This window comes from Onychomys torridus, chromosome 7, assembly GCF_903995425.1.
Source record: "Onychomys torridus chromosome 7, mOncTor1.1, whole genome shotgun sequence".
NCBI classification, from domain to species: Eukaryota; Metazoa; Chordata; class Mammalia; order Rodentia; family Cricetidae; genus Onychomys; species Onychomys torridus.
In genome coordinates this window covers 55,981,821-55,997,509 of record NC_050449.1, presented here as the reverse complement: position 1 = coordinate 55,997,509, position 15,689 = coordinate 55,981,821, and the positions used below count along the sequence as shown (strand labels likewise).

The following is a 15,689-nucleotide window of genomic DNA, read 5'->3' as shown; positions in this document are numbered from 1 at the left end:
GTTTCATGCAGCCCAAGTTAGCCTTGAATTTACTATACATCCCTAGGATAACCTTGAACTTCTTACCTGCATGCCTTCACCTTCCCAGCACTGGGATCATAGGTGTGCATCACCATGCAGTGTCTTTATTTTTGTTGTTGTTGTTGTTTCAATGAAGTTCTGAGGCTCGAACCCAGAGCCTTGTTCATGCCAGGCAAGCATTGTATCAACTGAGCTACCTCCCAGGACCCCTTTGGGTGTTTAGATGTTGTAAGTCCTTTGGAGGACTAACAACCACTCAGCAGTTCTCGTTTCCTGGGCCTGGCCTCCGGAACAAGGTCCTGAAGTACTGAAAAGTCAGGAGAGGTTCTTGAAGGGAAAGTGAGGCAAGGTGAGCTCCAGTTCTGAAGCGGGGAGGGGAGAGAGGGGAGGGAAGGGAAGGGAAGGGAAGGGAAGGGAAGGGAAGGGAAGGGAAGGGAAGGGAAGGGAAGGAAAGGAAAGGGAAAGGAAGGGAAGGGAAGGAGGGGAAGGGCATAGCCAGCTTCTCCGGCCAGCTCTGAACTGGCCACCTTCCTACCCCTTGCCCCCTGTGCAAACATAGAGAGACCCCAGAGTCACTCAGAACACACTTGTGAAGATTTGTGAGCTAGACCCTCGGCTGCCTGGGGTACATACAGGGTTGAACCAAAGTGTCCAGGGCACTCATAAGAACTCATGGATGCAGGGGTGCTAGGGAAGAGGATGCCAGGCAGGGCATAGAGAACAGTGAGAGAGATGTCTGCTCGGACTTATGGTGCCCTTAGGAGTGGACTGGAAAGGTGGAACAGTATCTGGAGGAAGCAGCCTGGCTCTGCCTTCAAGGATGCTCAGGTGAGGACGGGTGAGGGGCCAGGAGACATTCCAGATGGGGGTGTGTGAGCAACAGTGTGGGAGCGTTACAAATTTAGTTCGCTGTGGGCCAGACAGGAGCTGGCAGCTACCGAGCAGAGAGGATGAGCCATGGCAGAGAGGCAAGGAGGAGCCACGGGACTCTGGATTCTGAGCCTTACAGAGAGTTTAAGGGAAGTAAACCATGGCCCTGTTTGCACTTTTGGAGGGCCTGCCTCTACCTGTGTTGGCCTGGAGACAGAGAATGAGCAGACACTTGCAGCACCTACCCATTTCCGAAGGACAGCTCCTAGCAGGCCACTCCATGACACTGCCCTGCCCTTCATCCTAGACTTCAGAATGATAGATGGAGAGGAAGCTGGGTAAGGCTCATCTCCTTCCAGAAAGACATAGCCAGAGCACAGTGACAAGGCTGTGTGGGACCTGGGGATTCTGCCCAAATCCTGACCTTTACTTTTGATGTGACCTTGGTTGGTCCCTCCTGCTGAGACTCGGTTTCCTCAGCTGTCCGAGGATTCAGGAGTGACTAGAGCCCTGCAGCTGTCCCACTGTGACCTCTGCTTACCCTTCTCTCCTCCCCGAGTTCCCAGACCCTGAAACCTGCATCTCTTTCCCAGCGTATTCTCCAACGTGCACACACCTCATCCTTCCTCCTTCAGGGAGGACCGCAGGAGACTTCAGGCAGAGAGGCGGAGTTTGTGTCCTGTCCCCCACCTGCCCAGTGGCCTGAGAAAAGGTATTCATCTCTTGAGTTCTAGGTTTATTGCTGTATGATTGGTACCCTGGTGCCCAGGACACATGGGAAGGGTATCTTCCCAGCCAGGGCCTTGCCTAGCTGTGCCTATCTGCCTTCATTCAGCAACAGAGCTCTTCTCTGGTGAGATTTTTCCCACTTTCAGTGGTATCTGGGAGTGTGAGGTCCTGTACAAGAACCTTCTAGATGGACAGTGGTTGACATGAATGTACATGTGCATAAACATCCACTACTCCATCACTCTACACACTTAGGGGTTGTGCACCAGGGCATGCTGTGTGTGTGTATGTGTGTGTGTGTGTGTGTGTGTGTGTGTGTGTGTGTGTGTGTGTGTATTACATATAAAATGTGTAAAGGCATAGGCAGAAGGAGGAGGAGGAGGAGGAGGAGGAGGAGACTCTCTGACTCTCAGAAACCAACCCACTCTAAGGATGCGGCTTTGTGTTCCAGAGAGCCCAGATCTGGGGGATCAGGGGGGTAGGTCTGGGGTCTGCACTGGGACCTTAGGAATGCAGAACCCACAGTGGCTCTCTATTGCCACTGGTGGTGAATTCAGTCCCGCCTGGGGCTCATCTGGCCCCGTCTGACCCCTGCCTCTGGGGCTGGCTTGTGGATCTGCACCCTGGATGGTGCTGATTCTCTGTTCTCCAGTGATCAGCTCGAAGTTACTCAGAGTTCTGCAACACAGTTCATTAGTTGGTCCTCCCAACTTGGCATCTGAGGGATTTCAGGGAGGTGGCCTGGGTGGCAGTGTGCTTCCTAGAGATCCCTTCCAGACCTAGCAGTGGCCCACAGACAGCCGGTGACACAGGAGCTGCAGTTGGCTCTCTAGGGACAATGTGATGAAGGGGAGTGCCATAGAAGTGGTTTCTGGATAGTGGCCAGAGCCACAATGGGGAGAGGAGAGGGGCAAGGCAATGCAGGATGGTGATCAAGTAAGGCTTGTTGGAGGTGACAGTGGCACTTCTGAGCCAATGGACAGAGAAAATACAAACAGGCAGAAGTCTGTTGGAAAGGAAAGGACTGGTCTGAGTAAGTGGGAAGCTATAAAGGGGGATCTCGGCCTCCAGAGAGTGTGGAGCAAAGAGCCCTGAGCTTGGGAGGCAGGGTAGGGCTGGATGAGAGCACAGGAAACGACCATCTGAAAATCAGAATCCCATTGGCAACAGGAGCTACCGAATATTCCAGATCCAAGAATAATGTGCCCCACAGAAAGTTGGGATAAATAAACAAAAGGGACTGGTGCAAGGCACCCTCGGAGAGTCTGAGTTTCCTCATAGTTCAGGGTTCGATTCTCCTGTGGGTGGTGCCTTTCTGTGGGAGATCCTGGCATCCCTGCAGTGGTGACTGAAGTATCCTCAAGAACAGCAGACACAGAGCAGACTAAGGCCTCCTGGCAGGCAGTGGGGAGCGTTGCTTCTGACAAGAACTGAACTCTAGATTCCAGCTCTCTGCAGGTTACATCCCCATGAGCAGCCTCAGCAGGAAGGGCTGTTTCCTGCCATCCCCTGTCTCCCCCCCCCACTACCCTGGGGGCTCTGGAGTGCTGGGGTTGGGGAGCTCTGCGTGGGAGAGACCCCTGTTTCTAGCTAGCAGCAGTAGATCAAAAGCAGGTCTGTTTGTTTGTGTTGCCTGAAATGTTTACAGGAAGATGAGAAAGTAGCTATGTTTATTGAACACATCCTCCAGGGCAGAAGCCACAGGGAAAGGCGGCTTCCGGTGTCTCAGTGAGCACTGGTGGGATTGGTCTGGGTTTTAAGCCTGGCAGAGCTCAAGCTTTTGCAGGAAGGAGGAGTGAGAATTCTGAGGAGGAGAGAGAATTCTGAAGAGGCCTCTCATCCTTCCTGACTCCATCCAGGCTTCAGAAAGCCTTTCCTGCCAACTTCAAACAGTAACTGAAACCTTAGCCTGCCTTCTGTCCTGAGCTCTACCTCTACTATGCTGAGCGACCATGGGCAACTTATTTAACCTCTCTGGGCCTTTATTTCCAATTTTAGAAGGAGGGAGTGATCAATTCAGTCCTGTCTGCTCCTCGAGAGTGTTTGGAGGGTCAGAAGGATTCTCGTGTAGCCAGGCACATAGAATTGTTGCACTGTGCCAAGGTACCACTATGCAAGATTTAAAGCCAAAGAAACGGCTGACTGAGAAGTCCCCAACCCAGGTGAGTCTATGGGGTCAGGACAGAGGGTGTGCCCCCTTGACACAGGCACTACCCTCCCTCAGCAGCTGGGACAAAAGGCCCCTTCTTCCTTTAGCTAGACCTGCATGTCCCTTGTCCCTGAGAACGCCCGCAGGATTTCCTCCCAGGAAGGGGATTCGTTGTCCGGTTTACATCCCTTGGGGAGTTGCAGGCACCAAGGAGCAAGGTAGCAGTTCCTCCCGACAGTACGTGGACTTCAGACGTGAAAGCCTGGGGCTCCGTGCCAGCCTGTGTAGCAGAGTCAGCTCAACTGGCACTCATGAGAAGGGGATCCAGAGCTGCCTCTGTTTGCCCTAGGACACTGTATCAGGTGTCTCTGGGACCCTCCTGGGCTGAAGTTCCATTCTCAGCCTCATGACCAGCCTGCTGCCCCTGGTCCCAGGGTGGATTTTGTGCCTGGTATAGTTAATCACAGTTAGTTTCCTCAGAGCAATCAAGACTATACACAAACCTTCACCCAGTAAGCACTTGCTATATGCCATCTATTGCTCTGCCTTGGAGGACACAGAGGAGATAGACTTGCCCAGCTTTCAAGGAAGCAGAACTCTGGGAAGCAAGTAGGCAGACAAATTTGAGGAAGTGTGTGAATGAGGACTGAGCAGGAATCCCAAGGACTGAGGGGACCCACAGAGCTGCTCAGGCTCTGGAACAGGGGAGGCACATTCTTGAACATGAATATGAGTGAGGAGCCCTGGTGGCTGGGAAGATGGAAGTCTGGTGGTGGCTCAGTGGGAGGTAGTGCAGGCCTGTCCAGCTGTGCATCATCCCACGGTCGCAAAGGGAAACGATGCAATCAAGCAGTCCAGTGGAGTCCACAGCATTCCTCACTAAGGGCGTGTTGGACCAGCAAATGTTCTAGAAAATGGGACACATCCACACGGTGATCAAAACAGAAAAGGTCCCTGCCCTCAAGGACTGGCTCAGGAGGGTGGGGAGGCTGTGCAGAGCACAAATAAACATCCCATCGGTTGGAAGTAAATGACATTAACGCAGCCGGGCAAGGGCCGGAATGACCGAGCAGCCACGCTGAGTCAAGTGGAGAGAAGGGTGGAGCATGGGAAATCTGAAGACTCTCTAGCTGAGAGCGGCCAGCTGGGAAGAACCTGCCTGCCACAGACAAAACACAGCCCCTGGGGGCAGTACCAGAAGCAGGGGTCAGAAGGGAGGCTGAGGAGGAAGCATTCTCTGCCTCTGGCTACTGACTGAGAGCTGTGGGGAGGGCTGGTGGGTGGGAGATAAGTCGGAGGCAGCTGTGGTTACCCAGCAGCCATGATGAACTATGAGGGTCTAAGCCAGGGCACAGGTGTGGAAAGAGATGCAATCAGAGATGCCTGAATGTTGGTGCCTGAGTAGGACTAAGGACTCTACCAAGTGACACGCAGGGTATCCCCAAACATTTGAGGATCCTGGCATCACTTGCCCAGACCTGCTGGCCATGGATCCAGTCAGTAGCTTCACCTGTTACCTCTCCTCTCCTCTCCCGAGGATTCTTCAAACTGGGCTATGTGTTCCTGCTGGGCCAGTTATGCTCAGGATGGCTCAGGACGTCCTCAGGGTTGCCTTCCCTTGCCTTCCAGCCTCTCTGCTCATTAGTGTTTTTGAGCAGAAGCAGCTCACTCTCTCTCTATCTTCCTTCCCTGTGGGGAATTGGAGCTCTGGTTGGTTCAAATTGAGTAAAGCAAAGAGCAATTAAGTCACAGAGATCTTGGTCAAGGAGACGAGACAAGAAGAAAGAATTCACTGCTTGCCAGGCCTCTGGGCACAGCTTTTCTGGGCTGGCCTGGTTTGGGGACTCAGGTGGTGGAGATGCTGTGAGATTTAAATCTGTCAGGAGAGCCAAGTGTGGAGTGAGAAGCACAGAGGTATCCTCATTTTCTATCCTGCCCCAGCCTATGTGGAAGCCCTCCACCTGGCTCTCCTAACATCCTGCCCACAGCCTGTGCACACTATCTATCTTGCGGAGGGGCACACTGAGGCTCAGAGAGCCTTGGTAACATAGTCAATGTCACATAGCAGGCTGAGATGGCTCCAGATTTGATCACATGTCTTATGATGATTGCCTCGCTCAGAACCACTGCCTGTAGCCAATAATGTCTCCTGGTTGCTGCTCTCCTCCCACCACAGAAGGAAAGAAAGGGAAAAGCCCTACCAAACAAACCATTCTGTTGCCATGGAGCTCAGCAGTATCACCAGGGTGACTGTGGTAAACCAGGGCAGAGAGAAGAGGGCTTGGGCAAAACTACCCCCATTCCCCGTCAGCACAGGGAGACAGACCCACGGCTCTTGGTAGCTCAGAGGCAGCTGGTCAGTGTCAGAGCCATTGTGGTAGGCCATGTACCAGGCACAAACTTGCCAGCTGGGAGGCGTGAGAGCTGGAGGTCTGCAGCCTTGGCAAACCACCCTACCCCTCTGATACTGCATGGCCCAGAGGTGATGCTCTGGGACGTTCCACCTTCCAGAAGCCAACAGGTTAGTGCCAGAGAGGTAGGCACCTGGAGGAACAAACAGATCTTTGTGGAGATGAGCGAGGACCAAGAGGCGCTTCTGCAGAAGGAAGTACGTTCCTGTGAGGGTTGCTGGGACCTGAAAGGGAGATTTTCTTTGAGAGGAGCTGGTGGGGATGGAAGTCAGGGTAGTCATGCTGTGGGTGCCCCAGAGAGGGCTTGGCTGGGTTACAGGAGCAGGAAGTAGAGAAGAGACCTTCCACCAGCAACCTTCTTCCAAACCACTCACCTGGACATTGAATACCTTCTTTCTCTGGTCATGCACACCTCCATAACTGCTGTTTCGATTGACTGCTGTTCTTCTAGCTTCTTCACATTCCATCCGACCATCTCTGCTTCCTTTCTACTGGAGATGCCTCCTGATCTCGTCTTTTATGACCCGGTCAAAAGGCTGCTTCTTCTCTGAGCTCTGGCCTTACGTCACTGCCAGGGTGAGATAGCTGTATTAGAATGTGTCTTACCTTTACCTCCATAGAGTGAGCTCTGAGGCCGGCGGCAAGGAGGAAGGGATTCCACAGGGGTGCTCCCTCTTTGCTTGGTGCTGTACATGCTCAATTAGAGCAGCGGTTCTCAACCTTCCTAAAGCTGGGACCCTTTAATACAGTTCCTCATGCTGTGGTGACCCTCAGCCATAAGATTATTTTTGTTGCTACTTCATAACTGTAATTTTGCTACTGTTATGAATTATAATGTAAATATCTGATATGCAGGATGTCTTATATGTAACCCCTGTGAAAGGGTTGAGAACCACTGTTCTAGAGGGTACAGAATACAGCCTCTACCCAGGAAGGGAAGTATCTAGAATAAATATGGGCCTTATTCTTCTTGCCCAGACTGAGGCAGGGCTGCCCTGGAACAATTCTGAAGGAGAAGTGCTCCTCAGGGCAACTCAGTTCCCCAGTCCTAGAGAAGCAGGCCCTGGTGACCCTGGGACAACAGTGTGCCCTCTTAGGCTCAGGCCTCCCCTGGGAGATTGCCATATGCCTTCCGGACATCCGGGTCTCATTATGCCACAACTCAAAAATCCATCTTGTCTAATTGTGCTCCAGGCCTGAGTGAATTCAGAGACTATTAGCCAGGCTCTGGGGGGCCCCAGGTCTCCATGGTAACAGAGGATGCGTCCTAATGAACTACGTCCTTGGAGACTGGCTGGGGGTGGGAGTCCCTTGCCCGTCTCTTTGTGTGAACTGCTTTTGCTGTCTCTGCTTCTGAGACAGGCCCCCTTGAGAAGGGACACTGGGCTGGGTGGAGGACACTGAGATGACTGTGAGTGGCCCATGGTATGTCCTTGTACTGCGTGGAAGGAAGAATCTTCTAGCTGATCCCACGGCTGCTGCCAAAGATTTCTTCAACCTACAAACAAACAGCGCTTCATCTAAAGTGAACGGTACACGTGCATATGCAGACACAACACACATGCATACATGTATGCATGTGTATACATACATATTTGCACACATATGTAATGCACTCGCCCATGTATACATGTGCACACACCCATATGCCTGCCTGCCTGCACACACATGCATATGTCCATAGGCACACATATACACACACAGCACTCTAAATTCTTTTTTTTTTTTTTTTTAAATGGTTTTTCATGACAGGGTGTCTCTGTCTTTCCTGGGACTAACTTGGTAGTCCAGGCTGGCCTCGAACTCACAGAGATCTGCCTGCCTCTGCCTCCCAAGTGCTGGGATTAAAGGCGAGTGCCACCACCGCCCGGCAAATACTCCAAATTCTAAGAGCTTAAGTACTACTTTTTCTGCACTTTCCTTCCTGAAATGAGTGGCATTCCTTGGCTCTTGGGCACCTCCTCCGGGTAGCCCTCTCAGAGTCCTACTTCTAGGATGATACTTGGCTAACTCACGCCCCAGGGTCCTCTTGCAGCCTGGTCCTAGGCCTGCACCTCCCAAAGGACACACTACTTCTTTGCCATGAGTGACAGCTTCTACGGTGGGTCTCTCTCTCTCTCCCTCTCCCTCAGGGCTCATTCAGCTGGGGAAAGGAATTGCCAGTATCTCCTTTCTCCTAAGCCTGGGAGCATGACTGTTGATATGGTTCCTGGGGACGCTACAGGCTCTGCTGCCTCTCTTGGCAGCTATGATAGCCCCCAGCGGAAGAGGGTGACCTAAAATCAGGACTCTGGAGAAGGAGGGGAGATTAAAGGAAGCCCCAGTGACCTTCAGCTTGCAGGGCTCCCAGGCCCAAAGCCCCTGAGATCCCCAGCCTGGTGCAGCAGGATGTATGGGAGACATGCAGATCCAGCAATTTCTCCACGCTGCCACCCCTCCCTTCCACTGCCCTGCTGATTGTGGGTTTCTAGAAAGAGAGAGAAGAATGAGGAGGGAGGAAGCTGGCTGGCTGATTTTTAATTAAAAGGGACTGGACACCTCCCAGCTACCCTTTGGGGCAGTGGCATTCCTGGGGCGTGTGTCTGCATCAAGAGGAACAAGGTGGCATGCAGTGTGGGGGTGGCTAGCCAGCAGAGCAGTCAGAAAATCTATGCAGAGAACAGAGGCTTCTGCGGATCTGCACCCCCACCCCCCGCCCCTAGGGCTCGATCACTCTTAGCAGCCACCGCTGCACCTGTGCTGAGTCTGCATCAGCCCCGGCTGCATTGAAGGTGATGCTGCTGCCCTGGCTTCTGGACTGTGGGCAAGTGGGTTGGCATGCGGTGGGGGCTCACAGATTGGGGACCTGTCTGTCCTGGACCCCATCCATCCAGTATCCCCTGAACGTTGCCTTTTGTAAGTCTCTGGAATTAAAACATAAATGTGGTGGCCAGCAAGGTCACAGTCAAGGGCAGTGTGGGAGTGAGGCTGCTGGGGTGACCAGGCAACTGCCAGACACTGCAATGAGGAATTCTGGGAGGAAGACAGGGCAGGCAGGGGCAGCAGAGGAGAGGAGGTTTGCTTCAGGTGGTGACACTGATGGAAATCTTTCAGAAGAGAAAGACAGTGACCAGTTGGCAGAGGCAGAGGAGACAGCCCGGTGTACAAAGGCCCTGGGGAGCGCAGGGCTCTGAAGCATGTGGAAAAGCTGAGCACAGCCAGCGCCTTGCTGTGTTTTGTCGGGGCGCAGGTCTGGAGGACCCTTATAGTCCCATTTGCAAGGACCATGCACTTGACCCGAGGAACGGGCACTGGGGAACGCAGGGAGTCATGCCAGATTTGGGGGCTTGCTTTTGTTTTGTTTTTCTAAGACAGAGTCTCACTAATGTAACTCAACTGATCTGGAACTTGCAAACCCCCCCCACACACACACCTGCCTCAGCCTACCAGGTGATAGGACTCCAGGTGTGTGCGCCATGCCTGGCTCCGGATTTGGAGATCCTGCTTAAACTGTAAATATTTTCATGAAAACATAGAATCAACTTGACATGGTGCCGCAGGCCTGTAATCCCAGCACTTGGGGGTCTGAGGCAGAAGGTCTTGAGTTCTAGGCCAGCCTGAGCTGTGGAATGAAACTCACAAAAAAAAAAAAAGCAACCAAAACCAAACAAAAAAGCATGTCTAAGCTTTCTTGTCTACGCAGTGCTGTGGAAGGAATGGAGGGTGTTGTGTTCCCAGACGATATGGATATCCCGGAAGCTCAGATCAGCGTGGCTGGCGGGAGCCCCTTTGACTCTATCTGCTGTAAGTCTCCCTTCTCTCCTGGCTCCCTCAAGGTAGGCATGATAGGTGACAGGCAGGTAGGAGGCTCCAGGAGCTGAACGAAGCCCACACCACAGGCCCCCTGCAATAAAACACCAGGACACACTGCCTGTCTGTTTCCTGTGGCCACATTTCACAGAAGCATGCCTGTTTCTCAGGCTCTGGGGACCACGTGTACTGAGTGTGCCCAGCACACACTAAGTGTGCCTCATCTTGGCACCTGTGTCCTCTTATCTTCTGGGTGACTTGCAATCCTTTGTCCAGAAACAGCGGCCACCTTGAATCTACAACTCTGTCCCCACTCCAAGCAAGAAAGTGTCTAAAAGCGCTGTGTGTGTGTGTGTGTGTGTGTGTGTGTGTGTGTGTGTGTGTATGTGTGTTGGTCGCTCTGAGAGGTCAGGGAGTGTCTGAGGTGGGCAGGCTTGGGCGAGCACAGTGCAGGGCTGAGGGAGAAGGTGTTCACTGGGCAGCAGCTGGGCGGAAGGTCTGACCTGATGAATGGATGAAGTGAATGAGTAAATGGGGAACATGAACGGGTTAGTGAAAGTGGCCTGAAACCTCCAAATAACCACGGTCTAGCGAGAAAGAAAGGCATGCTCGTGGACAGCACTGACGTGAGGCCCCATGGTAGGACGGCCTTTAATAAATAATGTGGGTGTGTGTGTTCATGTGTGAATGGGTGTGAGGGGGAGGTGGCAGGCATGCACCTGTGCTCGCATTCATGTGGAGGCCAGAGGACAATCTCAGGTGTCGTCCTTGGGAACACAGCCAGCCTCCTTTGAGACAGAATCTCTCATTGGCCTGGAGCTCACCAGTTAGGGCCCTGAGGCTGGCTGTCCAGCCAGCTCCAGGGTATCCGGCTGTCTCCACCTCCCCACTGCTGGGATTATAAACTCCTGTAATCATGCTTGGCATTATTATGTGAGTTCTGAAGATTTAACTCAGGTTCTGGCGCTTGCAAGGCAAGCACTCTGCTGACTGAGCTGTTCTCAGGACCTGTGTCACAATGCGAGGTCACATGACAAGGTCAGGGCGGGTAGGTTTGTAGGAGACAGAGTTAGGGTACTGTTGAACAAACAGGACAGAATGAGTTGGTCGGTGTGCTCCTTGGCTCATATATTGAAGGTCTAACACACCCCCCCCCCCCCCCCCCGTTGCATTTGGAGATGATGCATTTGATGAGGTAATTAGGGTTGAACAATGGAGGAGGAGGGGACCTATCCCACAGGGCCTGGTGTCCTCCCACACAGTACTAATCAGGCCCAACCCTGCTAAGCTTCAAATGAAGTTGAGAACATTCAAGAAGTCAAGGCCTCAAGCAAGACTGGTGTCCTAAGTGGGGTGCAGGGGTCACCGAAGAGAGGAAAGGTCACATGAGGATGTAACAAGAAAGTGACAGTCTGTGAATCAGGAAGAGAGGCTTCACCAGAAACCAGCCTTCCTGGGCCTTGTTCTTGGACTTCCGGCTTCCAGAATTCCGAGAAAAGAATTCTTAGAGTTAAGCCATCCAGCCTGTGGTATTCTGTTGCACAGCTGCTGTAGACTGAGATGTGAGGATGCTAGCCTGGGGTGAGAGGTAGAGATAGACAGGATAAGGGGAAAGCGGGCCTCCTGCTGTACCAGAATTCAGTGTAGCTGGTCTCATTCACGATTCAGAGTGCGAGCCAGGCTGTAGGGTGAGAGGTCCAGGTTCCAATCCTTCTCTACCCTCCTGCTCTGAGGTTCTGGATAAGCTTTGAACCCCCAGTTTCCTCATCAGGAAGTGGGGAGAACAATAGCCTCTCCACAGGCAGAGGTGTTGTTAAGTGTTCAGTGTGTGTTCCATGTGCAAAGCACCAGACACAGAATGTGTGCAACACTGCAGACCTGAGCCGTCCCTTCTCACCCTTACCATGTCTGCTCAAGGCTGTCAATGCAGAGCCCATTATCTCTCTTTAGCACTAGCCTCGAAGGTTAGGAAATAGGCTTGGCTCTTCACGGCCTGCCTAGCCACCTCCTCATTGTGAATAGACCAAGTTTGTGTCTGAGTGAGTCTGCATCATGCCCAAGGACAGGAACCCAGCTGGTGAAGGCAAAGATGCCTGCTTAGAAGATACCCCTGATGAGCCTTGCTGGTCCTCTGTTGGATTTCACATTGTTAAAGGAAGGAGATGTGGTATCCATGTGGCTAGACTGTGCATGCCTTCCCAGGGACACTCTGTGTGTAAGCTGTGATTAAAATCAACCTTCGGGCTGTAGAGATGGCTCAGGGGTTAGAGCGCTGCCTCTTCTTCCCGAGGACCCGAGTTCAATTCCCAGCACCCACATGGCAGCTCACACCTGTCTGTCACTCCAGTTTCAAGGGACTCTGACACCCATGGCAAAAACACAAATACACATAAAAATAAAATAAAATATATTTAAAATCAACCTTCTCACTTCCTGGTGAATTCAGTCCCAAATTTCAGCCTCGCATTCCAACACTGGAAATCCCTACCTTCTGAGAAGACGAGGAGAGAAAGGAGGGTCCAGTGCTTTTATTCTGAATGGCTACTGCCGTTCTCACTGCCGTTCTACACCACACATATATTATCTCAATAGTCAGGAGAATGTTACGCAACTTTAAAGATGTTTCTCAAAAGAAAGAAAAAGTCCAAAGTCTCAGCTGCCTAGCGTCATCCTGGGTCCTGGGGCAATGTGGTCCAAAACTGTATAAACCATTATCAAAGACACACAAAGTAAAGAGGTGTCTGCCTTTTGGAGAGCAATTTGGCAACATGTATCACAAGCCATAAAAATGTCCACATCCTGTGACCTAGTAATCCCACTTCTGGGAATGTGTCCAAAGGAAGTAATCCAACGCAGAGAAAGGCTCCGAGCATCAAGATGCTCATCACAGCACTATTTACACAGCTCCAAAGGGGACGCAGGAAGGGCCTGACAAGAGGAGGCTGGCTAAGCGCATTAAGGAGCACATATCCATGGAACATTCTGCAGCTGTTAAAAACTGCAGTACCAAGGGCTGGGGAGATGGCTAAATTGGTAAAGGGTGTGCCACACAAGCACCAGGGCCTGAATTCCTATCCTGAGATACACACACACACACACACACACACCAGACATAATAGTGCTTTGTACTTGAAGGCTCGGAAAGGAAGACACAGAAGGAGCCCTGAGGATCCTTGGCCAGCCTAGCCTACTTGGCAAGTTTCATGTCAGTGAGAGGTTCTATCTCAAAAAACAAGGTAGATAGTGTCTAAGGAATGGCGGCTCTGGCCTCCACATACACGTGCACACATGTATGTGCACACACACTGGTAACACTGAAATGCTGTTCTGTCAGTGTGGGAAATGCTAAGCAGAAACAATGGTGGGGACCAGTGAGGTGGTTCAGCAGGTAAAGACACCTGCCATGTCTTTATGACATCCCACCTGAGTGAGATGTCTGCCACCCATGGGACGGTGAAAGGAGGGAACCGACTCTGTTCTCTGACCTCCAGGTGGCTCAGTGAGAGACCTCAACCCAAAAAACAAGGTGAAGAGTGATAGAAGACACCTAGTGTCAGCTTCTGGCCTCCACATATACACACACCAAAAAATAGGGTGAAAAGGTGTTTATTAACGTTTATTAACAATTACCAATGGTGTTTAAAGGTAGAGCCTTTGGGAAGTAATCAAGACTGGTTAACATCATCAGGGTGGAGATAATGAGAGACTCTCCAGTAGAAAGTCCAATGCTAGATGAATCCCCTTGACCTTGGGTTTCCAAACCTCTTTTCTTTATAAAATTGCCAACCTTAAGTATTGTATCATAGCAATGAAAACCAGATGAATGTATCAAGTCCTGTGTCTGTTTCCTATTCCTGAGTAGCTGTTACTTCCGGCTCTCCCTGGTCTCTCAGGGAGTTAGCATGTTTATTTCACTTATCAAAACAGCTTGTCGCCTTGCAGAATAAAATACTCTGAGGTCTAGCTGAAGAATTTCAGATCCGGTGAGGGGGAGGTCTGGGGGAGGGATCAATACAGCATGGGACAATATCAGAGTAGAAATGGACCAGAGACTCCACCCTGCCCTTAGCCCTAGAGTCAATAGAGAGCCAACAGTGACAGGTGGCACCTTCCCTTTCACACCACAGAAGCAGCCAAGAAAAGAGACCAAGGGGGAAAGAAAAGAAGCACTTTGGACAATGGTGTATTTGTCTTCACAAGAGACTGGGCAATGGTCCATGTTCTGGACAACTCAGCTGAGCAGGCACTGGGCCCTGCCATGGCTTGTGGGAACAGCTCTCGGCACATACATTCCTACCATGATAGGGAACAAAGTCAGAGGGCCCTGGGGTCTGGGATGGAGCTGGAGAGCCAAGGGATATTGGGATGAAAGGGAGTATTCGGTAAGATTGGCATACTTCCAAGTCCCTCTGGACTTGGCTGTTCCAGCAGTTGGGACAGTCTAGAAAGAACCCTGAACTGGGCATGACGGGGCCATCTGGGTTCAAGCTGGGGCCTGCTGATGGCTTTCTCTTCTGCCAGCTGCAAATGTGACCTCAGGTCTTCGCACCTTCATGGCATCCTCTGTAAATAAGAGAGTGGGACTGGATAGTGTCTGGCTCCCTCCAGCTCTGCATTTGGCCTTCCCAACATGGCTTCTAACTGACCCCAGCCATCTGCTTCTTTGTTGCTCATTTGCCTCTCTCTTCCTGAAACAGCTTCTGAATCCCTTACCCTGCTCCAGAATGTCAGGGCCATTCCCCAGGCTGCAGAGAGAATGCTCCAGCCAGGTCCCCCAGAGACTCCTGCTGCTAGTTCCTAGGGGGTGGGCGGTGGAGGATGGAGGCGTTGAGCTGCAGCTGTATGCTTTTACCTAAGCTGGCACTCTCAAAACCAGGCCGTCCACACCCTGCACCCACGCAGTGTCATGAAAGCTTAGAGGAGTTAGACACAATGCTTAGGGCAAAGACATGATTCGGGATGCTCTAATAGGAACTCAAAGTAGCATGACCAAAACAGAAGTCCATTCACCGTATCACAGTCTAGAAGTAAGTGTGATGGTTATTCAGGTGACTCGCCTTTTCTAAGCTGTAGGGGCCCAGGTTCCTTCTCTCTCATTGCTCAGTCATCTAAAATGGCTCTCTGAAATGTCCACACTTCTCTCTCTGTTAAGTGAAGGTAGTAGAAGCCCCTTCTTTCACAGATTACCAGGAGCTGCCAGTGTTAATTATCTGATTGGCCAAACGTTGTCATGTGACCACATGCTAAATTGCAAAGGTTCTTGGGAAATGTAGTCCTTTCATCCCCGGTTAAAAAACTAAGGCTATAATTAGGAGAGACCAAGACAGCTACTGGAGAGAAATGAGATGAGCCATCTCAGCAAAAATTAAAACACACACACACACACACACACACACACACACACACACACACACACACACACAAACCCACAAAAAAACCTGCAAACTCAGTGCTTCTGGGCTTCAAACATCTGTGTGGTGATAGCAGCCGCTCATTAGCATGGCTTACCAAACTGCCTTGTGTCAGAATATATCAAACATGATTCCTCCCCCATCTTAGACCTCTCAGCTGTCTTTAATTTCCATTCAGTGAACCTTGAAGGACCCATCTTTCATCCAGCGGCAGGGAGCAAGGATCTTGTTTATTTGTTTTCCCTTTTGAGGCAGCTTCTCCCTTATGCCCAGGCTGGTCTCTTAACTCTCTGTGTAGCTGGAGATGCT

The 15,689-nt window shown here is 51.5% G+C and overlaps 1 protein-coding gene across 3 annotated transcripts in view; it reads left to right on the top strand.

Annotated features, from left to right (window-relative positions):
- Nucleotides 1-15,689, top strand: part of Coro2b (coronin 2B) — a 106,083-nt gene that overhangs the window by 11,178 nt on the left and 79,216 nt on the right. The window contains exon 1 of one of the 3 annotated variants that reach the window (XM_036192164.1): nucleotides 6,083-6,290. The exons of 1 other annotated variant lie outside the window; for it this stretch is intronic. In XM_036192164.1, coding sequence (XP_036048057.1) covers nucleotides 6,255-6,290 — 36 coding nt within the window. In that variant the 5' untranslated portion in view covers nucleotides 6,083-6,254. Of the gene's footprint in view, nucleotides 1-6,082; nucleotides 6,291-6,335; nucleotides 6,378-15,689 lie in introns of those variants that run through there. One more of the 3 variants, XM_036192163.1, reaches the window with a different exon arrangement.